The sequence below is a fragment of the Pteropus medius genome, unplaced genomic scaffold (assembly GCF_902729225.1).
Source record: "Pteropus medius unplaced genomic scaffold, Ma_sr-lr_union100, whole genome shotgun sequence".
Taxonomy (NCBI): Eukaryota; Metazoa; Chordata; class Mammalia; order Chiroptera; family Pteropodidae; genus Pteropus; species Pteropus medius.
In genome coordinates this window covers 8,231,733-8,257,823 of record NW_024350927.1, presented here as the reverse complement: position 1 = coordinate 8,257,823, position 26,091 = coordinate 8,231,733, and the positions used below count along the sequence as shown (strand labels likewise).

Genomic DNA, 26,091 nt, shown 5'->3' with positions numbered 1-26,091 from the left:
AGCAGTGTGTTCCAAGAAAAAGGTCAAATACATCTCTTTGGATTAAAAAAAAGAAAGGATTTGGTAATGCGAATCCCGATTTTTTGAAATCAGACCTGCAAACAAGAATTCTACTTTTTGCCAGATTAAACGAATGAGCATTTCTGTACATTTAAGAAAGTTTTAGTTAAATTATACTATGTCTCTAAAATTATTATTTGGAAAATTTTTGAAGGTTGACTGGAAAGGATGGTCCATTCACTAGAATAAGAGCTGTCAGCCGAGCAAGTCATCTGTCAGTCTCAAGAGCTTCACTGGTTATTTTTATTGTGAAGGAGCTTAGAAAATTATTCCGTAAAGTCATATATCATACATGCGTATTTTGCTAGATAATGATAATGAAATGTTTCACCGTATTTGGTTGACACTTCCAGTTTGCAATGTCACAGTTTAACTGTTTGCATTAAATACTGAGATGCGTTTGAAACCAGTGTATACCTACTGTTATTGTTAGCTAAAGATATTATTACAATCCTTGTACAGAGACAAGGGTTTAACAACTGGCACATGTATTTATCTAATTACCGTATCATTTATAGTTACTCCAAAAACATGAAAAACCAGCTTTTAATTAAAAAACAGTTTTATACAGTATAGCCGTGTGAGCAGTTCTTTTCCAATGTAAAAGCAAAGTTACTTTTTATTTCACTTTAACTGCAAAAAACTGAAATTTGAAAATGAGAGTTTTCAAAACATTTTGCCTGTTCGAGTTCCTAATATTCTTTTCCCAGTATTAAAATTGCCATCTTCATAATGCACAGTGGGAAAATTTACCCTTTGTATGTTTCTTAAAAACATCCAATTTATATTCAGCATGAACCTAAAATTCTGGAAATAGCACAGTTTAAAAACTGATTAAGGGGAACTCATTGGCCTGTCATACTCCCCTTCCTTTTGAACCCATGGCCGTACATCCCCATAAAGTGCTATATTTAGGAACTTGATTGAGACAGTGCTTACATGGCCATTTTCCTTTTCCTCCGAAAGCCTTCAGGCCAATTCACTGCTGCCTGATGCGGTATCAGAGCGGAAGACAGTTCTGTAGCAGTTACTTGTGCTGTTGAGAAGAGTCCTCCCCACCCCACCCCCATGCGTCCACATGCAGGACAAGGCACATGTATGTACATATGCATACGCTCTATATGCCACAGGACAGCTGGTTCCTCGAGGACCGATAATTGACATCAGGCTGTGATCACGCACAGAAATAGAAGCCAAGGTTTAATAATCTGTTATTATTGTTCAGATTTATATTTTAAATCGTTTTCTCAGAGATAGGACAGGTCACATACAGCTCAGGGTACGCCCATTGATTGAACACCTAGCGTAGTACAGTTTTCATAAAAGGCACCCTGCAAATGGTGGATATTTGAATTGAGAATAGATTTTAGAGTTTCACCTCTACATTCAGAACTGTACACATCATTGAAGGTTTTAAAAAATGGGAAGAAAACCGCTTTAAGAGAAGAGAGAAGGGAAGGCGGCGAGGGCTCCTGAGTTGTGGAGTTCTGTGCTTTAAAGTTTTATGGCCCGTGGCCCCTCCCTCGGAGGATGAAGTGTGGGGTGCGTAAGCACCTGAAGTTACAAGGGTTTTATAGGGTGTAATTAATACAGAACTTTCTTTGAACTTTCTCCCAGTCGAACACATTTTTGGTTTCATAGCAAGGTTTTTAAAAAGTTTAATTTTATTTACTATCAAATTAAAATTTTGGATTCTTAAAAGCAGCCAGTTTTGAAGTTTTTCAAGTTTTTATACTGCTCATAGAAATAGAGGATGGGCATTATAATTCAATTGGTTGTGTGGTTCATGGACCAAATAAGATTTAGTACGCTAACACTCTCCTAAGCTCCTCCTATAAAATATCTCCATATGATGTAGTAAATTTTTTTAGACTTTATTTCTATGCCCAGTATTTTCCTGTTAAGATCTTTTCCTTGAGAAGAAATGTGTAAATCAGATGAAAAATGTTTGGAGAGGATTTTATTGTGACTGTAGAAGATATTTATTCTTTTATGTTTTTTACATATTCAAAAAAATAGACTATGCTAAACATTAGAGTAAATGACTCGGAAAATAAGTCGTATTTCACCTTTACCTTTATTAACTAAGACCTGTATGCCTACATAAGGCTGTTTAATTGTAAGATATTTTAAATCATTGGATGACAGTAAATTCTATAGGGACTTGTGCCTGGAGGAGAGTTAGAGGTTATCGATTCTCCTTGATTTGGGAAAACCGAAAATATTAAGTAACTTACCCAAGGTCACACAATTAGAAAGTAGCAGAACTGGGCCAGAATCCTGGACTCTTAATTTGGATTGGAGTTCAGCGTTTTTATTATACCTTACTAATATCAGAAGAAGTTGTCTCCTCCGAGACTTTCCGGAGCAAATTGTCTCTAGTGTTTAATGCATTGCTCCTTAGAACCTGGTTATGCATTGTACCCCTTGGATGTTGGGGCTTCCATTTAGTGTTCAACAAAATCGGAGTGGGTAATTTGAAACTTTGACCTAAATTATGCCCCCAAACTGGCAAGAACTTTTGAGCTAGGCAAAGGGACCCTGTTACAGCAATGAAACAGGAAATGATATGCAAATTAATAAATGAATGCAATCCTACATAAAGGAAATGATCTCTTCTAGAAAGTATCAGAGAGATCAATTATCAGATAGTGAGACATACCATCAAGTCTGAAAGTAATGGACTTTTACTAATTTGGGAGAGTTGTATTTTGATGAACTGTATTAACGGTATGATATGTATATGTAAATCAAGTTAATTAAAATGGTATGTTTTTGCACGTAGGCTAGAATGGCCAGCCTCTGTACTACCTAGATAGCTAATTGCAGATTCGAATTCCTTATGCTTATAAGATTTGTAATTTGCTTTCGAAAGGAGAAGTCTCATTTGTATTCTAGGGGATGAAGTAGTATTAGTTTATGAATACAAGAGTTGTATTTTATTATAATTCTTCTTCCCTAAAAAACCTGAAAACTGTTTCAACTGGTCAGTAGAAGATTTCTGGGTTTTGTGAGGTTCAGTCCTTTCGCAATTTTGATGTACTTCAGGGAATCCTGGTGAAAGAATCTTTAAAAGTAAGGCCTGGCCTCGGGCAGCTGCTGGGGTAGTCCCTGTCCGCTTGCTTGCCTGACTTTAGAGCCTCTGGACCAGATCCTGCTGCCATCTGTCCCTTAAGTGTGCAAACGGGTGTCGTAACTAAGAGGAGCGGGGCCCCTGGTCTCACGCTGACTAAACTGAGCTGCGTTTCTGACCTTGCCAGTATACTTTACAGGAGATTTTCTCTATTATTTTCTCTGAATTTATTGTTTTCTTCTTTATAGATGATCATGGGAACAGCAATAGTAGTCATGTAAAAATCTTTTTACCGAAAAAGCTGCTTGAATGTCTGCCGAAATGTTCAAGTTTACCCAAAGAGAGGCACCGTTGGAACACTAATGAGGTAGATAAATTTCTATTTTTAGGGGTGTAATTTCTTGAAGGGCAAACTTCTTAGGTCATTTTGCATAGTACTATTTTATATTAGCTTTAAATTCAAAATATTGAACTAGGAAGTTGTAAATGAGAATATAAATCTGGATTTGACAGAAACCGATATGTTTTCCTGAACTATCTCTGATCTGCTTGGCTTGCGTTGAAACTATAAACTGTGCACGCTGACTGACTTACTAAGGTGGCATGAGTTCCTATATTTGTGTTTTCCTGCATTTTGGCGTCTTGCATTTGGTGATTAACTCTGCCTGCATCTCCATGGAACATCAGTGTGTATGTCATGAATGAGTAAAGACACAGCCCAGTGTCCACACGACGTGCAGCGTCTTGACGGTGTGACGTTTCCATAGAACTGGGGAGGGCGGGCATCTTACTAGCAAAACGGCTCTTAGGCCTCTGTGGTGAAGGGAGTTTGCGTGGAGAATGAAGTGGTTAACCATGACGATAGGAATTTTTACAAAGCATGAAGGCCGTGTGGTAGATTGTATATCTGGCATCGCATTAGAAAGAAGGTTGATGAAGTAGATGAAGCTGATGAAGTAGAATGAATAAAAAGTTTTATTTTTTGGACGATCTTTTTTGTAGATCTTAATTGGGGGAGTTTTAATAGGAGGGATGGATTGCTTTGTCTTATTCTGAAATCTGAATATTTGAATTTAGGGTAATACCCATTTAGCGTGGTCATGAGAATTGGCTGTGTGTCCATCACTTTGGGAATTTTATCCCTTTAATTCAAATGGCTGGAATTACTGGTTTTGCAGAGTTGGTCTAAATCAGTTGGTGTTGCTGGTTCAACATTTACTTCCAAGTTTAGTTAAATATAACACCCAGCCCTGTATCGGGCGCGCAGTTTGTTAAGAGAGATGAGAAGACAATCGTTGCTGCCTGTTTACCCTTATTTTTTTAAAGATTATTTCGCTCTTCTTGATGCTTCGATTTGAGTTATAAGAGGTTACATGGATGAAGGTCTCTATGCTTATCCCAGCTGACAGATTTACATGCTCACTAGAACCTCAAAGCTTTGTTACCTTATCTCAACTGATTTAAATTTTTTTCAAGTATATATATTTTGATTATTTGCATAAATTACATTTTCCCCTCAGAATGCTTCGCTTTGGCAAACGTTAGCTAGTTTAGAGGCCTGTTGTTTTAATCAGTCATTTATTAACTATTTCAAACATTTTAGACAGGAAAACAAAGTAAATATGCTGAAAATTAGTCTTCATCGTAGATCGTTACTCTATCAGCAAAATAGTATGATTTGGGAGCCATTCAGGAGGTCACAGCTAGGTCTTGAATTATTTAAAACCTCAGTGTGTTTCTTAGCGTTCCCTGAAACATGGATTCGAGACCATAGTATTACATATTAGCTCCAGTTTATTTATAAACGTAACAAAACACATAACAGCGATGTATTTTATTCAGCGTTATAGTTTATATGAAATTGGCCATTTTTTAAATTATGACTTGAAATTATATTTGAAACCGGCAGTTGCTTAATGAATTAAAATCGGTGGTCTTAAGAATCTTCTAAAGCTGGAGGTAACAGTGTCAGAAACTTATTTGGTGGATTATTTAGGCCATCGGTTTTCAAACCTCTTTGGTTTGGAGCTTCTGAGCGTAACCCTTCCACTTTCCTGTGTGTGTTTACCTCTAAATTTTTGACATGTTCCATTTTAATATTTTAGATACATTATCAAACACCCAATAAGGCATATTTATAAAAGACAAGGTTAAAAGGAAAACAGAAGTAGTTCTGTGTTTCGTCCCGGGACCCCAGGACGCAGAAGTTCCTGGAAACCACTGGCTTAGGTCACGTGATGCTGAAGTCCAAGTGCAAAGTGGGAAACCACGCCCTCTGTGCCCGGTGAGGTGTGAAGCCGGGCCCGAGGCGTGCAGACCCCTGGCGGAACACGGGAGGGGAATGTGCTCCCGAGGGCCAGCGGTGGCAGCGGAGGGTGGCAGCAGAGGGGACTCGGCTGGCAGCGGCAGGCGTTCCTGGTGATCCTTCTCTCGGTTACTTGTCAGCTCAACCCCGAGAAGCGAATTGGAGGGCCGGCCCACGTTTCTGCGTGGAGGACCTGGGCTTCTTTTCTTGTCTGTGTTTGGCTTTGGGAAAAATAGGGGAATCTTAGAGCGACAGCAGAAGGCGCAGATTAGGAGCCGTTGTTAACTCCGGTGGTGTGTGGCCATGGGGACTGTCACTTTCTTTTTTGACTGGCTTGGGAAGCAGGAGGAACGAAACCATCAGTGCCCCGATTCGGCACTCCTTTGATCTGCTGGGCGTTGTCATCTTCCCACGTCCTCAGCCTGCCATCCTTCGTGTTGGCACCAAAATCTGAAGGAAACGTACTTCGTGGACTCGCCTCACAGGCTTGGTGGCCCTTTGGAAGGCAGAGTGCCTTTAGTCAGTCACCCCGGAGACAGATGTCGCCCTGCTGCCACCGTGAGGGGCCCGGCGTCCCTCTGGAGAGGGAGCAGAGCGCTGTGTTTGATGGGGGACCTCTTGAAGTGGTCGGCTGGTGTTCAGGAGCTGTCGCGTGGAACGGCGTTTCTTTAGGTCCCCCTCACAGGGACAAGGCACTGTCACCGGGAGAGGTGTTTGGGAACAAGAGCAGTCGAGAGCACGGCTGATTCGTGTTTTCCATCTAACTCTCTGCACAGCATATGTTCGCGATGTAGACTGGCGGCCGGAGATGCCTTTGTGAGATGTCGGCTGTCATCTGTGTCCATGTCCGTGTCCCACGTCTCTCCCCCTCTCTCCCTCTCTCCTGGGTGTGCACAGTTGAATTCCTGGGTATAATGTACTTTGGAGAAATTCCTTTACTCAGAACTGTGTTTTAATATTTGCGATTATTTGAGAAGACCCAACTTTTATGCTGTGTGTATTTGGTGAGAGAGGGAGAGTGAGTTCGTGCTCGTTCAGATGCTGCCATTTATGGAGCACTCGTTCTTTGCTGGTGACCGGGTGCCGTATATAATTATTTCTAAGCCTTATAACAGTCTTACAAGATGCGTCATATTTCCATTTACAGACGAGGGCGGGTTGGTAAAAAGTGGTTACGTAATCTGGTCGAGATAGGACACTTGATAGGGCCTGTCTCCCTGAGCTTAATTCTTCTGTGTTGCTTGTTAATTCTTAGGAACGTTCATTCTGTTGTGTGTTGACTAGGCTTTTAAAGACCCGTGACCATGTTACTGTGCTCGGCAAAACCAGCCTGTGGTTTGGTTTTGGATTAGTTTGCGGGTCCTTAGGCACACATTTGGTAAAGCCGAAAGGAAGACTGTTAGGTGGTGGAGAGGTCTCGAGGCCTAGTTAAGCTGCTCTTGATCTTTCTAACTCTCTGGGATAGGTAGAAGCTCCTGCCCTTCTTGAATGCTATTTGCAATCGCAAAATAAGCGTTGTCTCTAAAAACAAATCAGTTTTAGAAGATGCTTTCTGCACCACACACACGCTTCCCGCAGGTTCTGAAGTCGATAAAGGACATGGTAACATAATCATGGCAGCTAACGTTTATCGAACAGCTGCTGTATGCTAGATGTTACGGGGTCCTTCACATGAATAACCTCCTTTACTGCTTGAATTAATCCTGCGCGATAGGTTTTGTGACTGTCTTCATAGCATAGATGAAGAAATTTGGGTGGTGGGACTGGGTGCGGTCCCCCAGCCTGGGTTTGGAGCCTCAGCCCGCTACAGTTCTGTCCTCAGGAATACTTTCCAACACTTGCCCAAGGTCCCGCAGCTGTTGAGTGGCTTTTCTTTCTTTTCGTTTTATAGACTTCTTCGGCTTCTTTGTAGCTTGCATTTTCAAGTATTATACATAAACTTAATGTATTTTTGCATGAAGATTTAAAAAAACACCAAAACCTCATTTCTTAGGGCAGCACTTTTGGTTGTTAATAGTGAATATTGATATGTGGGCTCCAGGTAATGAAGAAGATATATTAAAAGTAAAAATTTTGTACCTCTGGGTAACTGGAGGTTAGGCCTGATTTTTATATCCAGGGCAGGGGAGAAAGAATGTATTAAACACAGAGCACATTTGTCAGAGAACCAACTCTTATTTATAATCAGCTTGGTATTCACATCTTCATTAGGTGAACGGTTATAAGGTTTATGCATTTTAAGTTAATATTTTTAAGGCCCAGAGCCAGAAATTATTATGCTAATGCAACCTTCTGATTGCACAAATGACTACTTCATAATTACACATATTAGTACTCCATATACGTTGTGGGGACTGAAATTTCTTTTGTTTAGTCGTTAATTAGCTGTTTGACTTAAAGTAGCGCTCCAGCCTTCTGCGGTCGCCAAGTCTGAGTTTCCAGCGGCGTCCCCACCAAGGCAAAGCTGAGGGAGGACCACGGACCCGTCGTAACGAACGTCTGCCCCTTGAATGCATTCCGGTCATTTCTGTGTGCTATTGTTTTTGAACTATTGATGCTCGTTTGTTTTTTTCTCTAATATAAAGTTTCTCTGAGTAAGCAAACAAAATAGAAATCTGGTTCGTGCTGATCTTTAAGTCACGTCAAAGGTTTTTAGTTGGTGGCAGCTTTAGTTTTAATGGTCAGAGTGTCAGCGTACAGAGCAGTGTGGATGCAGACGGGTGTATTTGAAACCCCAGAAACCGAAGGATTTGAAATATAAAGCTTTTTATAGGGAGAGAATCCCTCTTTTAAATCTTGAATACTTTTTTCCAACTTTTTATATTTAGGCAAGAAAAATAAACTTGAAGACCATGAGAATTATTAAATTATATTTCATCGAAGTTGTTTGGTTTTAACAAGAAGCCACCTTACCTTTTAAAATTTCTTTAATCATCTTTTTTTTTGTGCGTATAGGCATATGTTCTTGCGTGTTTTTGTATTTTTGATTCTTCTCTTTGTATAACTTACAAAGTTCTATGTTTAGGGAAGTGATTTTTCAGTGATTGGTTTTGCTAGTGGAGTTATATGTTATCTTTTTGCAGCATAGACCCACATTTTTGGGGGGATCACTTAGGACTTCTCAAATTTCCAAAATGTGAACTGAAGTGCGTGTAACACTCCGATTGCACCGGCGGAGGACGCACTTCCGCCCTGATGGCTTGGGGAGCAGTTACCCCGAGGCGCGGCGGGCCCCCGCCCGCGTTGGCAGTGCCCTCGTGGGAATACTCCGAGCAGGGCCTCCGTCCAGGCGGGGCCCTCCCGCTTACATCGCACATTGGAAGATGCAGACGTGAGCGCAGAGGGCCAGGTTTTGAGAGCGACACCATTTGATTTTTGAATGCAGTATCTGGTACCAAACTTCAAATTAAATGTGAGGATTTTGTAGCAGTTGGGTTAATACAGTTCTTCTGTTGAACTTAGTTCGAAGCGAGGCGAAGGGCGTGCGTGCCCCTCCGCCGGACAGCCTGCATCGGTGGTGGCGGCAGAGGCAGAGGGGACGTTGGAGTAAGGCAAGGCCGGTGGGGAGGGATCAGTGCAGGTAGGTCTGGCCCTGATGAATGCCTGGTAAGAGCAGCGGATCTTACCTGCAGAGAGTAGAATAATGTTTCTAAAATTCGAATAAGATGCCGAAGAACTTTTTCTTTAAAGGAAGAGAATTCCTGTGGACCCACCTCAGTTTTGACCAAAACTTCTTTTTATTATGATATTACTTTAAAATATAGCATTTAGAAGAATACTTGGCCCATGGCCAGTGTTCAGTAAATATTTGTCGAATGGATGAAATATGTAAAAACACAGAAAACTCAGTATAAATTTCTTAATTCTTGGAGTTCTTCTATAAATGTCAAACTCAAATAGATACATACATTGCATAAAAAGAAACCACAAAACTAATAAAATTTATATTAACAACATTAATTAAATGCAGTGGATCACTTGCCAAAACTAAATTGTCTCTTGCAACATGAGTATAATACTGACTGTTCTCAGGCAGGTTCTTTTGAATTTGGCACGTGGCTCTGTCACGTGCCCTGAAGTCACCCCACCCCTGTCTCCCACTGAACTATTCGGAAACTGCTTTTTGCTCAGCAAGCATTTTTACGTGTCTGCCTAACGTTAGGCCTTGGCGCAGATATATCATTTATTCTTAAGTTCACTTCTGGTTCTTGTCATTAGTCCAAGAACAACTTAAATGACCCTGTCGGGTACCCAGGCGATTGTCATCACAGGTCATAAACTTGAGCAGTGAATTTGTGTGTTCGAATACGTTTGCTATGGGTTTTGCTCTTTCAGATTGTAAATTAAATTCAGATGGGAAGTTCAGACTTTTTACTGAACCCAAGATCACTGATCTCTTGGAGAGGGTAAGGACACGGAACTGGCAGGTGTCGTCTCGGCTCTGCCACCAGTCAGCTGGGTGTCCGGTGAGACACCTGCCTGGCCTCTCTGGAGTCTTTGGTGGTTGTGCTGAGACGTTTAGAGGTTCGCCTTCCGCATGGCTCCCCGTGTGGGCTAGGTCACGGTCGCTTTCGGAGTCGTTGGGGACTGTGGGAACTTCAGGTAGGTGTAGCTTGGCAGTCCATTTATTTTTTACTGTTAATCATCTCTTCATTCACTTTTGTTTTCCAAATGTGCAATGCAGTGGTCTTTAGTGAAGACACCATGATCCGATTGTACTACATTCATCAGCCGACAGCTAGGAGGGTTCTATCCTCTAGACTTGGTGGGGGTGGCACCCTCAGGGGCACGCAGCCCCTTTTCAGGCTTCCAGGTTCTTCTGTAGTATCTTCTCCAAGTTTCATGACCTGTCTCGCACTGGACTTGAAATTTGAGCAGTGTCCTTTTTGCCCAGGTCTTAACATATAGCGCTGTTTCCTGAGATTGTTTTTAAAAAAATATTAAAGTGCAAACGAGGATCCAGTTTGGTCCCATGTTTTTCTGAGTTGGATGAAAAGGGCTTAAGTGGAGTTTCTAGTTGCATTAAAACTGTGCATTGTGTGGACTCTTTATCGCTGGGCTTCGCGGGGCTAAAATGTCCCACCTTTGTCAGTGGTGGTGGGAGACGGTGGTGGTGGTGCCTTTCCCTAAGGAGAAGAAGCTGAGAGGGACGAGGGAGAGCACAGTAAGGCTGGCGCTCCTTAGCTTAGTGGTTTTCAGGCCGAGCTGCACCTGGACACTGGCCTTGTTAAAACGCAGGTGGCTGGGCTCCGCCCCCGAGGGGAGGTCTGGGGTAGAGGCTGGGTGGGCGCCATTTCTACCAAGTTTCAGTAAAACCCACCTGGATGAAGAAGCCCAGCCTCCTAGGACTTTCCGATGCGGTCTGAGCTCTGCTGCCTCCACGGCTCAGGTGCGTCTGGTGCTGCGGCTGCAGCTGAGCTGTCCAGGGTCCCCTTCTCTAGTCTCGCACCTACGAGGCAGGGAGTCGGACGTTCGGCATTGACCTAGCGTATTTGTTACTGTCTGGTTGCAGAGGAAGCCCTTTCCGAGTGTGGGTGGCAGTGGTAGGGGTGTGTGGAGGCATAGTCCAATTTTTGTGATCTTTTTTGAAGAGGTAGCACGATGGATAATCTCCACCTTTTCCATCTTCGTAACACATAGCTGAAAACAGCAGAACCCTAAAGCCGAATGCCATTCTACCTGCCTGCCTACCTGTCTACCCGCTTTCCAGTCTTTCCAGCACTACCTACCAAATGTTCCTAATGATAAATTCTGTTTTCTTGGTAGTTATGAAGTTCAGTTGAAGATTTTAAAAGAAGTTCCTGAAATATGACCTAAGTTTCCAGTTTTAATGCTTTTAGAAAGCTGGAAAAAATGGGGAAAAAAAAATCACAAAGAGAAGTCCTTTCTAGGTGGTCGAGAAAGCACAGGGGTGGGCTGGGGTGAGCGCAGCGACAGCTGAGCGTGTGCGTGGGGCAGCGCTTCCTCCGTGCGGGAGAATATCGTGAGCAGGTGTGTGCGCTCCATGAGGCTTCTCAGACCTCCGTGGCTGTGTGTTCGTTGGGCTGCCGAGGGGTGGAGAGTAGAAATAAATGTAAAATTTAAGGAACCTGCAGTTTACGTTTGGGGAGAAATGAAAGTAGGAGAAGCTCCAGCTCTGGGGCTTTGGACAGGATTGAGCAGGTGTGTGTGTGTGTGTGTGTGTGTGTGTGTGTACACCTGCATCCAGGTGGGGCTACTGGGAGAGCCCAGGTGGAATTCTGAGGCAAGTTTCATCTAGCACTGAGTTCATTTCCCTATGATTCCAAAGGAGTTTATGAGAAAAAGAGAGGTTCCAATGTCGAAGAAACCAGGAAGCTGAAAAGTAGCTTTACCTGGTCTAGGAAGTAGAGCCACCTGAGCCTGAAGTCAGAGGGAGCAGGTGACTGAGGGGCTCGCCTTCTCGGATGGCTGTGGCAGAAGCACTTGAACCCAGGCCACACCTTCAATTTTTTGCTGTTTACTCTTTTCAAATAAGATTTTTTTAGAGCAGTCTGAAGTTCACAGCACATTGAGGGGAAGGTTCAGTAAGTTCTCATTTATGCCCTGCTCCCACGTGGGCCCAGCCTTTCCCACTGTCAGCATATCTCACTGGGGTGGGACATTAAAGTCGAGGAACCTGCGTCGACACATCATCACTGCCCAAAGTGCATCCAGGTGTGTGTGTGTGTTAAGGTTCACTCTTGGCGTTGTCCATGCTGTGGGTTTAGACGAACGTAGAATGACACGTGTTCGTCATTGTGGCACAGATTTGTTTTGCTGTCCTCTGTGCTCTACTGTTTATCCTCCAGCCCTTGGGAACCACTGACCTTTTCACTGTCTCTTTAATTTTGCCTTTTCCAGAATGCCGTACACTTGGAATCATGCAGCAAGCAGGTAGCCTTTTCAGATTGGCTTCTTTCACTTCGTAATAGGCCTTGTAGGTTCTTCCATGGCTTTTCATGGGCCAGTAGCTCATTTCCACTTAGCGCTAAAGAATATTGCACTGTCTGGATGGACCATAGTTTGTTTATCCACTCACCTACTGAAAGACATCTTGGCTGCTTCCAGGTTTTGGCAAATATGAATAAAGCCGATATAAAGATTTGTGTGCAGATTTTTGTGTGGACATAAGTTTTCCACTACTTTTAGTAAATACCAAGGAGTGCGATTGCTAGATTGTATAGTAAGAGTATATTTAGTTTTGTAAGAAACTGCCAAACCGTCTCTGCAGAGTGTCTGTACCATTTTTACAGTCCCACTAGCAATGACTGAGATTTCCGCTGCTCCATGTTCTCGTCAGCATTTGGCGTTGTCAGGTGTTCCGGATTTTGGCCATTCTAATAGGTATACCTCGTTGTTTTAATTTGCATTTCCTTGATGGCGTATGATGTGGAGCATCTTTTCATACGCTTACTTGCCATCTGGATATCTTCTCTGATGAAGTCTGTAGCCCATTTTAAAAATCAGGTTGTTTGCTTATTGAATTTTAAGACTTCTTTGTGTATCTTGGATGACGGTCCTTTGTCAGATGTGTTTTGCAAATGTTGTCTCCCAGTCTGTGGCTTGGCTTGTCATTCTCTTGAAAATGTCTTTCATAGGGCCGAAATTTTTAATTTTAATTAAGTCCAGCTTATCAGTTGTTTCTTTCTCAGAGTGTGCCTTTGCTATTGTAATGTTACACCCAAGGTTATCTAGTTTTCCTCCGATGGTATCTTCAGGAGCTTTATAGTTTTACATTTCACATTTAGGTCTGTGATTGAGCTGATTTTTGCAAAGGATGTGAGGTCCGCGTCTTGATTCGTTGTCGTGCATGTGGGGGTCCAGTTGTCCCAGTGCCGTTTGTCGAAAAGACTGTTCTGTTGCATCGTCTTTGCTCCTTTGTCAAAGATCAGTTGACTGTATTTACGTGGCTGTTTCTGGGCTCTCTGTTCCGCATCATTGATCTATTTGTCGCTTCTTTTGACGACACCACGCTGTCTTGATTATCGTAGCTTTAGAGTAAGTCTTGAAGTCGGGTCATGTCAGTCCCCTGACTTTGTTCCTCTCATTCAGTGTCGAGTTGACTATTCTGAGTCTTTTGCCTCTCCATGTAAACTTTAGAATCTGTTTGTTGATACTCACAAAACAACTTGCCGAGATTTTGATTAGAATTGCGTTGAATCTATAGATCAAGTCGAGAAGAACTGACATCTTGACAATATTGAGTCTTGCTATCCAGGGACATGGAATAGCTGTCCGTTTATTTAGTTCTTTGATTAGTTCATTCATCAGAGTTTTGTAGTTTTCTTCATATAGATCGTGTATATATTTTGTTAGATATACATCTAATTATTTCGTTTTTGGGGGGTGCTAATGTATTGTGTTCTAAAATTCAAATTCCACTTGCTCATTATTGGTGTACAGGAAAGCGATAGACTTTTGGATATTAACCATGCTCCAGGAGTTTTTCAGAAGGCCAAGCCTTTTGAAAAAAAGAAAGACCATCTGTGTGTGTCTCTGCCTGAAGTGGTTCTCTCTTTAAGAGGTCAGTGTGGGTAGCGCTGCAGGGAAGGGGTCAGTCCCAATGCAGAAGGCCCAGGCCACGGCGTCCAGTGCGGGGGACAGGAGCTATTCGGAGAGGCTGACCAGGAGGGAGCCTGTCCTGTTGGAAGCTGATTCTTAGAAAGGGCTGTGAAAGGCTGCTTTTCAGAAAGGGGAGGGCGGGAAACGCTTAACCGTATTTACCTTTTTAAAAATTAAAAATTGAAAGAAAGGGAAAATGCTGTCTACTTTCCATTTCTGAGAAAGGATACATTAAAATATCTTGAAATTAAGCAGGATCTATAAAACTGAGGTCAGAGTATAGTCATTTCCCGTTTTTCCTGACAGGTCTTTAAACTACGTAGTGACAGAGCCGCCTTTCCTGGCATCGGTCGACAGTCGTTAATGCGTATGTTAAAATTTCATTTTATATTTATACTGTTGCACAAAATTTAGACTTCCTAACTCTAACTGTTTTATTTAAGAATCATTTTTGTTAAATGCTTTAATTATTATTAATCAAATTTTTATATTTAAGCATTTCCAGTAATTTTTAACAATCCATTCCTCAGGCAGTTCAGAGAACCTGCTGTGTGATGATTATGTATTTTTTATTTCATAAATGAGGTCAGCGAGACATAAGTGTTTGAGAATTAGCATCTATCATCATCTACTATGCTGCGTAATTCTGTTCTTTTCATTGTGTTCTGTCTGGTTGCCCCTGCTGGACCATAAGGTCTGGGCGGACAGCAGTCTGCCATCTGCTCTGTTTGCTGATGGACCCCGGGCACTTAGAACAGTGCCTCCCACTTAGCGTTTGTTGAATGAATGAATGAAGACTTGAACAACAGATGTCATTTAGGTCTGCTACTCAAGAGTGCTGCTAGTACTTTGTCTCTGAATCAGGTAGACAGCCTGGCTTGGTGGCTCCAGACACATCCGTGGGAGCTGCCCCCGAAAGCCTGATGATGTGGAGGAGAAGGCAAAGTGCAAGTTCCCAGGCCACGGACTGGAGGGCTGAGGCCAGCGCACTCAGTCCTTCATCTGGGACACGGTGGTCAGATAAGCCGCTTCTGTCTCAGGTGGGAGTGACGGGGGGACAGGAAGCGAACGCGGCCTCTGGGGAGGGGCCCTTGTCCTGTGGAGCCGTGAGCCTGGGAGAGGGACGACCCCGGCCGCGCTCCCGGTTCACTCACTAACTACCGGATCACCCAGAGCCCACCACCAGCGACAGCTGACTCTTTTGGTAATGTCTTCAGATGTTTTTCTGTGCTGCTGTGGCCATATATGTTTTTTTACTTGTTAACCTAGTACTGTAGTTGTAGGTTCGTGGCCCGGCTTTTCTCTTAACGTGTCGTGTGTGTCTTAGGTGACAGTGATCCATGGCATCGTGTCTGTTGTGACTACATGTTAGTATTCCCTTGAATTTCATGCCGTCATTTATGTATTTAGCAATACTTTCGAGGGTCTGATATGTGCCAGGCACCGGATGAGGAAGCCGAGGACACCAGACAGGCAAGTTCTTATTCTCATGGGGTTTATACTTTAGAGGAAAAGACAGTACCTAAGGATTTCAGAGGTGCTAAGAACAAAACGGGATAGGTTACTGAGATGTGAGCGCTTCGGGTGGGCTGGTTATGTAAGGTCTTTCTTTAGACGTGACCTTTGTGCTGAGCTCCGGGTGGTAAAAGGGGCCTAGGCACTGGGCGATCGAGGGCGAGGAGCATTTTAGGCAGGGGAATAATGAGTGCAAAGGCCCTGAGGCAGGACTGCCTTTGGTTTGAGGAACAGTGATTACTCTTCGTGGCTGGAGCAGAGTGAGCATCTGGGAGGTGAGCCAGGCAGTCGGCAGGGGCTCGGTCTCGCAGGCACAAAGACTTGGAGTTTCATTTCAAGAGTAATAAGAAGTCATTGGAGGACGAGCCATCAGGAAGTGAGTGACATACGGATATTTTTGCAGAGCCTTCCTTGGCTGCTCTGTGGCTGACAGGGAGGGCAGACACCAGTCGGGAGGCTGTCGCAGTGATTGGTCGTCTCGGTAAGAGGTGACGGAAGCACACGGAACACGTCCTCGTTGTTAGGGTGGGATGCCTTAGGCAGGGCCGCTGTCTCCCTGCCGCAGAGGGAGCGGTCAGAGATTGCTGAGAAGTGGGCTACGACGAGGATGGAGAAGCCGCACTTGGATTTGGGCACCTGGAGGCTCTTAGCGACCCTGACGAGTGGGGTCTGTGGACTGGCGGGTGCAGAGGCCCAGCTGGGGGCGCTGAAGAGCCAGTGAGGTGGGGAGGCGGGGCTGCAGGTGTTGGTGGTTCTTGCCAGACAGGAGATGTGGCTGGAGGAGCTGCAGAGGGAACGTGCAGTCGCTCTGGGGGAGGGGAGGGAGGGGTGTGAGTGTGGTGTCTGATGGAATTGGTTACCTGGATGAAGACCCTGAGTGAAACCTAGAAGTGCTTTATAGAGGTGGACATATCTGAAGAAAGAATTGATACGGTGATTTTGAAAGAAGCAGCAGCAGGACGTCACTGCTAACCCTTCCGGTCGCTCCCGGGTCGGTGGACACACCACACCACTGTCAGCAGCCACTGCAGCCCCGTCCACACCCTCCCATGGGTGGTTGGCCAGATCTCTGAAGCCGACGTAGAACTTCTGCCTTTTAAATCTATTGGCCGCGTCCACCAAACAGGTCCCTGCCCTGCGGACTGCTTCCGGAGGACCCATCTTACCAGTAATGGGGCATCAAGCTGCTATCTCCCGGAGGCCAGGCACCCCGTGCACGTGGCTCTCACTCTTCCGGGACTCCCAGGGACTCTGACCAGATGCTGGACCCTCTGTCTACCTCACTGTGCTGGACACCTGCTGGAGCTGACCAGGGTTTCCGGCTGTGACCCGGTTACCCCGCACCTCCCGAGCTAATGACCCACTGGCTTCACGCCCTCATGCCTGGGGGCGTGCGAACTGCCACATGAGTCCCTCTTTTCTGTTTTCCTTACCGAGGGTCCACAGTGCCTGCGCGCTCCCTTGCAAACACCCTGGCTTTGCTGCCCGCCCCCTGCCCCCCCATCGGACCCCGCTGCAGAAATCCAGTCCCCAACGAGCCCTGTCTGCTGGCTTCTCTGTGTCTGCACCCACGCAGCTCAGCGTTGCCGGGGACAACAAGATAACGAACCAGACGTGTATCTCTCTGTACCTTCTTGATCACCAGCCTCCGGTGGGCAGCTGTCACCTCCCCCAGTTTTCTAGGGTTCAGCACCGACGCACCAGTTGGGAGTCTCCAGGACCGCTTTGTCCTCTCCGCCTTCTCCACGCTGGCCCAGCCCCGTCGCCATCACCACCAGCCCGTCCCACGGGGCCCGCCTGTTCACACGGGCTCTGGACCCAGCCTCCCTCTCAAGGACGTTGGTCCAGCGGTCGCCTTGCTTCTCCTGCCTCGTAATCCGTCCATTTCTCCCAGATCATTCAGGCTCACGTGCACAGGCCCCCTGGGTGACAAAAAATAAGCAGCCTCCCTCTCCATCAGTAGTAGCCCCATTTATTAAAATCCTCAATGTCAAAACTTCTCAAGAAAGTCCTGTACTTGCCCGTTACCCTCCAGCTCTCCCGTCCATCTTCCCCAGCATCATACAAACCGCCGAACCCAGCGGGCACTCCGTGGCCTCTTAACAGTTTCCAGCGTAGTCGCCCGTCCCTCCCGCCCGAGACGCTCTTCTCGGCAGGCGCTCCTTTTGCCTCTCGGGCCTCCTCCCCTCAGCCCCCCGAGTCAGACCTTCCTTCTCAGTCCAGCCTTTCAGAGGTGCAGTTCGTCGGGGCCCCGCCCCACAGCGGCTCTCGCACACAGCCCCGGCACCATCTCTGTGGCCCAAGTTCAGCCCGGCTTTTCCTCAGACACTTACGCAAATGCCTCGCGGTCCGACAAGCCGTCCCAAACTGAACTCTGATTCTGTCGCCAGATCTGCCGTCCTGCAGCTGTCCTCATTTTCCTCTGGCTTCCACCACTGAGTCTGCCTCCGCCTGTCTCAGAGTGAAGACGCCTGTGGACGCCGTCTTAGACTCAGGTCTTAGGGCAAAGCATATACATACGGGTTACGGAGGAGGCCAGTTGTGTCGAAACAGTTATCCAAACATTAATAAAACGCAGCTTTGTGGTACGACGATGTGTGTACACTGCAGATCTAGTGCTGGGTCTGTAATTACCATAAAATGAAGAAGTGGTAAACACCAATGATACTTCATATCATGACATCGGTAATAGGGATAGAAATATCTGAGATTTCAGAGTCACAGGTACTGCCTGTGTTACTGAGGTTTGTTGCCTATATTTACAGTTAAACAAAATATTGTATTTCAGTTGGAGGTTAATAAAGTAAGGATGTAGCTCTTTTCTCCTCCAAGTTCATGGACCCCCTGTGTGGTCTTCACGTAATCCCTCCATTTCCCCATCATCACGGTCCCCGCTGCTTACCTGGACACCACAGGAGCATCCCGTGTGACTTGCCTCTACTCTGGACCTCCTCTAGTTTATTCTCCCCACAGCAGCCAGAATTATCTTCTTAAAATAGTCAAACGCAAAGCCTTTTTCTTCAGTGTTATCCTCTTCTGTTGCTTTCCACCGTTTTCTGGATATACATTTGAACACGTTAAGATGGCCGCCGAACCCCGGCCCAGTCTGGCCTCATCTCGGGTCCTCAGCCCCTCGCTGGCTGAGCGGCAGCCACGCTGTTCTCCACTTCTTCAGTTGTGCTTTGTCCTTCCTATCATGTGTTACCCACGGTAATCTGTTGCTGCTTTACAGTATTACCATGAACTTGGCGGTGTTAAACACCGTACATCTGCTGTCTCAAAGTTCTGCGGGCGCAGGCTCCAGGCACGGCTGAGCTGGGCCCTCTGCTGTAGGGTCTCCCCCGGCTGTAGTCGGGATGTCTGTCGGCCGGGGCTGGGGTCTCATCTGAGGGCTCGATTGTAGAGCCCTCCTGCCAGCCGATGGGGTTGTTGGCAGCATTCAGTGCCCGGTGAGCTGTTGGGCTGCGGGCTCAGTTTTCCCGCGGGTTCGCAGCTGAACACAGCCGTCAGCTCCTCGGTTCTCAAGCCTCCTCAACATGGCTACGCGGCTTAAAGCCAGCGAGGGAGAGGGAGCCCTAGCAAGAAGGATGCCGCAGTCTCACGTGACGTAATCACACGTGCAGCCACCGGCGTCCCCTCACTTGGCTGTGTTCTCATAGTTTAAAATCAGCTCACAAGTCCTATCCACACTCGGGGGAGGTGTTTACACGAGAGGCCGGTTTCGAGTCCTCAGCCCCCTCCCACCTGCCTTCCATCCCAGCCATGTGTAGTTGGCGCATCCTTGAAAGAAAAAGAGAAAATTTCCAGGTCCCTGTCCAGAGTGATGATGCTCAGACCGAAGCCCAGTGGGGGGCGGGGCTACGTCTACCTCCTAACGAACTTCCGGCCTCAGTGTGGCGATGAGGCGCTTCCCACGGGGTAGGTTGAAACAAGGGGAGAAGGTGACTTTCCCAGGTGTCTTCTCGTCCCTCCTTTTCTTTCTTTCCTCCATTCACAAGTCGTTTACAGAATCCCTGCCGCGCGCCAGTTGCGGAGGTTATAACAGGATGCACAGGGCTGGAGCTTGCGGTTTGGAGCTGTGTGTTTCTCAGCTGAGCGTTAGTTCTTAAACTGGAAGGTCTGGCAGTTTTCAAACTTAAAAGGCGTTTTAATAGCAGCTGAACCATTTTCTTCAAACATAAACTTATGGAGAACCCGAATCTGTGAAACAGACAAAAGTGGAAACGGGGGGTCAAGGCCACCTGCCTCCTCCAGTGAGTGCTGGGGACCCTGGGAGCGAAGCAGGGTCAGGACATGTCTGTGGGGGTCCCGACCAGACTGTGGCTCAGGGTGCTGGCACCCGGAGGGCGCAAGGCCGGCTTAATGCAGCACCTTGCTCGCTCCGTGGGCCGGCGGCTGTCAGACGGGGCTGCTGCTGACCCTTTAAAGGGCATTCAGAAATATGTGGGGGCACTTTCTGGGTGTTGTAGCGAGTACGTCTGCGTGGCGGGTGTTCTTCTGTATTAAATACTAAAAATGCTTTCGCTCAGTCCTTGCACCCAGACTAGTGCTGTTTCTGTATGTTGTTGGTTCTCACCCCTGCTGTGTATTGGAATCAGCCTCTTGGTCCCACCAAGGCTCGGGCCCCAGCCCAGACCAGTTAACCTGGGGTCTCGGAGGTGGGGCCCAGGCTGGAGTGTATGGAAAGCTCCGTAGGAGATTCTGCAGTGCAGTAGGACTGAGAATCACCGCCTCCGTCTCCTGTTGACTGCTTTCACAAGTCTGCATTGCAATTAAACAATTGTAGCTGAAAGCAAGCCATAGGAGACCTGGCGGGAGCATTCGTAAGAGACGCGTGGGCTTGATGAAGTGTATAGTTACTGTCTCCGAGCACAGATCACTGGACCTAGCTGACACTTCTGCGTCTGGACAGCACTCAGAGTCGGCATCCGTTAGGGCAGAGGTTGTCCGCGTCTTCCTGCTGTGGCCTTCCATATCCTTTTCCTTTCTGAATAGTTCAGCCCAATACGATGAAGCACCTATTTGTAACATATCGTTTTCTTCTTCTTCCCGTCGTCCATCTCCATCAGTTAGCTACTCTTCTGTCCATTCCTTAAGGTTCTTACACGGCTGTGTCATTCCCCCCAGTCCCAAAACGTGACCACGTGCATTCCTGATGTAGTGGGTGTCCAGCCCGGGAAGACGCCTCATCTTACAAGACGATCAGTTTCTGAGGAACTTCAGGTGTTAGAAAACTTTATATTGTAGGCTTAGTCAGGGAAAGATCTGGAAAAATGAACAAGAGGTCAGCTCGGGCTTGATGTAGGGAGTTCTCAGAGTAGACACTGGCTACTAACGGCCTCATAATTTTTTCATCGAGGGTAGTCTTATTAGTAGGAGAGTAATTTGTCACCATCTTCATTATAAATTTCCAGATTTTTTCTCTATATTGGTTCTGACACTGACATAATCCCATAATGTCAACAAATTTAGTATGGTTTTTAAAAGTATTTTATGACTATGTAGTGAAGATTAATGTCACTTAGCCTTCTGTCCTTTACCAGAGGAGGCGTTCCCTCTGAGCCCGCTGCTTACCTTCTGGTTTTCTCCCCGTGTGACTTTTTTGTATTATTCGTCTGTACCACTGAACGATCCGCCTGTGATTTCTGTGAATTGGTGCCAGTCTTAACAGTTTAGCCCTCTGTCTTTTCACGCTGATGAGATGGCGTTGGAAATACAGTGTAATCTTTGGTCAGGTTGACTTCTTTAATTTTTAAAACATGGGCTGGAAATGTTATGTGTTATTATATGTGTGTGTGTATGTGTGTGCTCGATGCATGTGGATACGTGTTGCATGTGGGTATGTGTGTACATAGTCTGTTCTGTGTTGGGGTGAGGACTGGGCATGGGTGTAGGGGTGCTCGTGGTCTGGGGTGTACTCTTACGCTAGCGTACACAGCTTAATGCACTGAGAGCCTGCGCTGGGCCCGGCGCCTCCCCTCCCGTCCGGTGTGTCTGCAGCACTGGGCCTCTGGGGTGATCGTGCTCGCTTAATTGGGATGGTTTGGAGAGTTCAGTGAATTAACAGGTACAACAGCTGATATAGTACACAACATTACTTCACTTGCCCACATGTGTAGTGAATGTATATTAAATAAGACAAAGCACGAACTGTGTGTAAACGGTGGTCGATGTGTAGGATCACATTGAGTTCTGTTTCTCAAGACACCATTAAGTGAATGAAACGTCGGGTCAGAGTGGGATTGGCCAATAGGGGCCTCTAATCAGGGCATTTCGAGAAAGACAGACCAGCCAGTAGGAAAATGGGCAAGAGACAGGAACAGGCACTTCACAGGTGGTCCACAGACACAGGGAGAGGGCTGAACCTCTTGAGTCATCAGGGGAATGTAAAATGAAGCCACAGCCAGACGCCATCATACAACCAGGTGGCTAAAGTCAAAGAGACAGTGGAGTGCCGGCAAGGAGCAGAGCAGCGGGAGCGCCCCCACGCGGCCGAGGGCCGTCTGTGCCAATGTGGACAACAGGACAGACATCAGGTGCCAGAGCCCTTCTGCTCCTGACGTGTGTCCCCAGCAGAAACGCATGCGCACGGCTGTTCTCAGGTGGACTCCACATTCCTCAAAACCAGAAACAGCCCAAATGCTCGCCCACGACAATTGGAAAGTTACTGTGGCCGCTTCATGTCATGTTAACCACGGCTGTGGAGAGGGGAGAACCAATGCCGTGTCCAAGACATGAAAAACTCACAAGCATAATGTGGCGTGAAAGGAACCTGCCTTTCGCTTCTATGAAGCAGGAAGAATTCATTCACAGGCTGGAAGTCCCGAATAGTTAGTTACCTTTGGAGAACGGGGCGGGTGTATCGGGAGGCTTCTGGGGGGCTGATGGTGTTCTTTCCGTTTCTTGATCGTGAGTGTGATACGTGAGCATAGACACAGACACACTATGATTTGTCCTCTTTCCTGTTTGTATGCCATTTCCATGAAAAGTTCATTGAAACAGTGTAGCGTAAAGAAGATTTTAAGAGCAACGAGAAATGCGCATACAGCGGTATGCAGCAGCGTAGAGGGATCTCTCAAGATACAGCGTTCGAGCCTGTTGTAAAGTTTGAAAAAAGTCAGCTCTGAGCTCCCTTTAGGGAGACAGAAGTACCGGCCCGGGGAGCACGCGCACCGCGAGTGCCGGGCACTAGGGGGCTGTTTATCACGGGGAGGGGACCGTACGCAACCGTGGGAAAAGCTGGGAAAATAGAGCCCGGGGAGGAACGAGGGGGTCAGGGAAGGGTCACCTCCTGGGCACTGGGCTGGGTGGCCAGGCAGCTTGTGAGGCTCTGGGAAGCCTGTGTGACCAGCTGCCGGAGCGGGCCGCAGAGGAACCTGGGAAAAGCTGCCACCTCTGCGAGGCTATCACTTCCATCGGTCCGCCCCCAGCATCCAGTGGGAGGTGGGGCATGGGGGCTCGGAGGGCCGTGGGGTCCTCTCTAGGTCAGCCAGGCGGCAGTTGGGGACCAGCCGATCTCGGCAGGAACGTGTTCCAGAGGGAACATGTGGATAGGCTGGACCCCTCTGGCATCTTGGTTTGTGTCTGTCACCACCTCGGACCGCACAGGCCTGCAGAGAATGAAGGCTTGTGCCACTTGTACCTCGAAGTCTTGGGCTGACCCCGAGACGGGATCCTGGGAGGTTTCAGCTTCCCTACATTGCTAGAAACTGCCACACCGATGGTGGCACTCCTCTGGGGCCACCCTGAGGTGCTCCGTGGTTTGTGAGTGGGACCTAATACAGCCTTTACTGAAACGAAAACTACCCCATCGACAACTAAAGAAAAGCGAGGAAGTTATTAGTATCCAAGTCAGATACTGGTTATCTCCGTGTTACAGTTACTGAAGCCACCCTCTCGGACACGCTTGTGTCTTTCCAGAGCGCCAGGTGTATCGAGTGGAACCTTCTCAGATAAACCGATCGGGTACCCGCGCAGATTAACACACAGCACGCACACGGGACGGCCAGAGTCTCATGCGACAGCGCGAAGGATGAGAGTCCTTAGCGTCTCCGAAACGAGCTCTGCGTCCTGGGGCGCGCGGTGCTTCACGTGGGGCCCAAGCCTGTGGCTGCGGCCGGCAGGAGGTCATTGTCGCCGGCTCTAGCGCATCATCCGTGCTGCTGGTCAGGCTTGAGCCCCGCCTGTCTGAGATGTTCAGCTCCTATGGCCCTTAGAGGGTGGGGTCCCATGCGGATCCTCCTGCAGGCGGGGCCGAGTCTCTGGGGTTGGGGCTGTGGGTCACACCCTAGGGGCCTTCCTGTTAGGCGGGTCGACATCACTGGCGTGGCGCCCAGGGCGCCCGTTCTGTAAAGTCCGGGAAGTGTTCATTCCTTCTGCGCGCTGCTCTTTGGGAGAGAGGAGGGCTGTGAAGAGGAGTTTCTGGAGGTTAGGAAACGTCTCGTTTGGGCCGCGGTCCCCACAAGCGCTCACCCCTCATGCAGTCTCCCGAAAACGCACACCGCAGAGCGCGCACAGACGTCGATCCGCAGTGTCGGGGAGCAGTGAGGGCGGGAGCAGAAGTGCTTTCTGAAGTCACGGGCACGGCCTGCCGCGGTCGTTTTCGAGCTGCTTCGCGATTAGACGTTAACGTGGGTGATTTAAATGCTCCTGTTTGAGATCTGGCAGATTCAGGGTAGCGGGTGCTCCTTACGGTTTGTATCTGGTCCTTTGAGCTGTTATTCGTAGAGAAGCCACAGGGAGTGGAGGGTCCTTGTTACTAAGGTTACCAAGTGTCCTGACAGGCCAGGGAGTGTTTTGAAAATTGGTTAATGGGATATTTCCATCACTTTTCACTGTACATATTTGATATTAGAATTTGAACTAAAGATTTCTTTGTACTTAAAAGTAGATTTTACAGATTCTTTAAAACGTTCATATCATATGTGTTTTGATAATCTGAGAGCAAAACAGTCTCATCATCTAGAACGTACTGGAAAACGCCCTTACCCACTCTCCATTTACACGGAGCCACTGTTCGTTTGAATGTTTGTTACGGCTCCTCTTCTTCTCTCTGCAACGAGGAAGCGATCGCCCAAACGGAGAGAGGGATGCAGCTTTCCTGCCCGGGGCTGGAGTTGTACCTACTTAGGAATGGATGTGAAGGTTTTTACAAAAGTCCAAAAACAGTATCTTGTCCCATCTGTATGCAAAGACTGGAAAAACTTTTGCAGTAGTTGTGTAGAGTTTTAGCTTCTTTGGGTATAGAACCTAAATAGCATGTTTTTTGAACGAGATAATTTAACTTAACTCACAGGAGCCCCCGAACCGTTATTTCTGCATAGGTTAAACTGATAACGTAAAGCCTCATTCGTATTATTTATAGTGCCTCTGAACTAGAGAACTTCAGAGACGTATTTGTTACAGAATGAGGTTCTTAGGGTTTTATGATGAGTCAAGGGTCGCTCTTTATAGTTATCCATTAAGAAATACATTTTTGATAGTTTTTATAAACCAATTTGTTTATTAAGCATTATTTCTGTGAATCTATTTGTTCAGTGACCATTTCGAGTGCCTACTGTATGTCCCAAGACCCGAGGTAGTCCTGGCCTTGTGGAAGTACATAAAAGGTGGTCACAGTCACACAGGGAAGACAGACATAAAAAATCATTGCGATATGGTATGCTAGGGACTTCAGGGAGTTATGAAATGTGTGTGTACAAGATAAATTGGAGGCATGTAAGTGGTGGGCGTTTTATAAAATCGGACACTGAGGCTGCATTGGGAAGATTGTTGGGAGCGCGCTGGGCAAAGAGAATCAGCAAGACGACTCTCCAGGCCGAGGGAGCTGCACGTGCCAAGACAGGGAAGGCCGTGGTGTGAGTGCTCGGGCCTTCGGTGTGGCCAGCGCCGAGTGTGACGAGCGGGGGGGCCGAGTCGGCGTTGGTGGGGCTGGCAGCAGCCAGAGCGCTGAGGCCTGCGTGCCGTGCGGGTTGGCCTTCTGACCTCGTAAGTCATAGGGGTCAGCGGAAAGATTTTAACCCGAAAAGTGAAATTACCAGCTTTTCATTTTACAGTCACTCTCTGGGCAGTTGAGGGCGTGGTTTGGAGGGCATTGGAGATCCGCGGAGGAACCCAACCAGAGGTCACGAAGGCCTGTTTGAAGGCGGCGGCGGCAGGGAAGGCTCTGACCAGGGTGCTGGAAAGGGGGGGTGGGGGCTGTAGCGTAACCGCTGAGATGTGATGGCGATGGAGAGGAGGAGTCCCTGAGATTCGGGCTCGAGCGACAGTGGCACCGTAGGTCCCGAAGTACAGGAAGCAGGGCAGTTCCCGGAGACATTGGACTTCTACTTGTGTGGGTGAGCTTAGGGCGCCGGCGGAGCAGCTGGGCACAGGCCTGGGGACCCGAAGGGAATTCAGGGAAGCCGGCGGCGCAGGCGGATTTCCTGGGGAGGGAGGGAGAGAGGAAGGATGAGAGGAGAGAGAGGTCGCGGGCGTGGACTGCTTCCCCATCCTCCCTGGGAAATGAGAGAAGGCGGGAATAGGAAGGAAATCGAGTGCGTGGAGACTCGGAAAGAATAGAAGTGGGTGGAGGTTC

General features: G+C 47.2%; 1 protein-coding gene across 16 annotated transcripts in view; it reads left to right on the top strand.

Annotated features, from left to right (window-relative positions):
* The window catches only part of CAMTA1 (calmodulin binding transcription activator 1), a 784,924-nt gene that overhangs the window by 28,214 nt on the left and 730,619 nt on the right, over positions 1–26,091 (top strand). For all 16 annotated transcript variants that reach the window (XM_039842316.1, XM_039842302.1, XM_039842305.1 and 13 more), the window contains one exon: positions 3,382–3,500. In XM_039842316.1, coding sequence (XP_039698250.1) covers positions 3,382–3,500 — 119 coding nt within the window. The remainder of the gene's footprint in view (positions 1–3,381; positions 3,501–26,091) is intronic.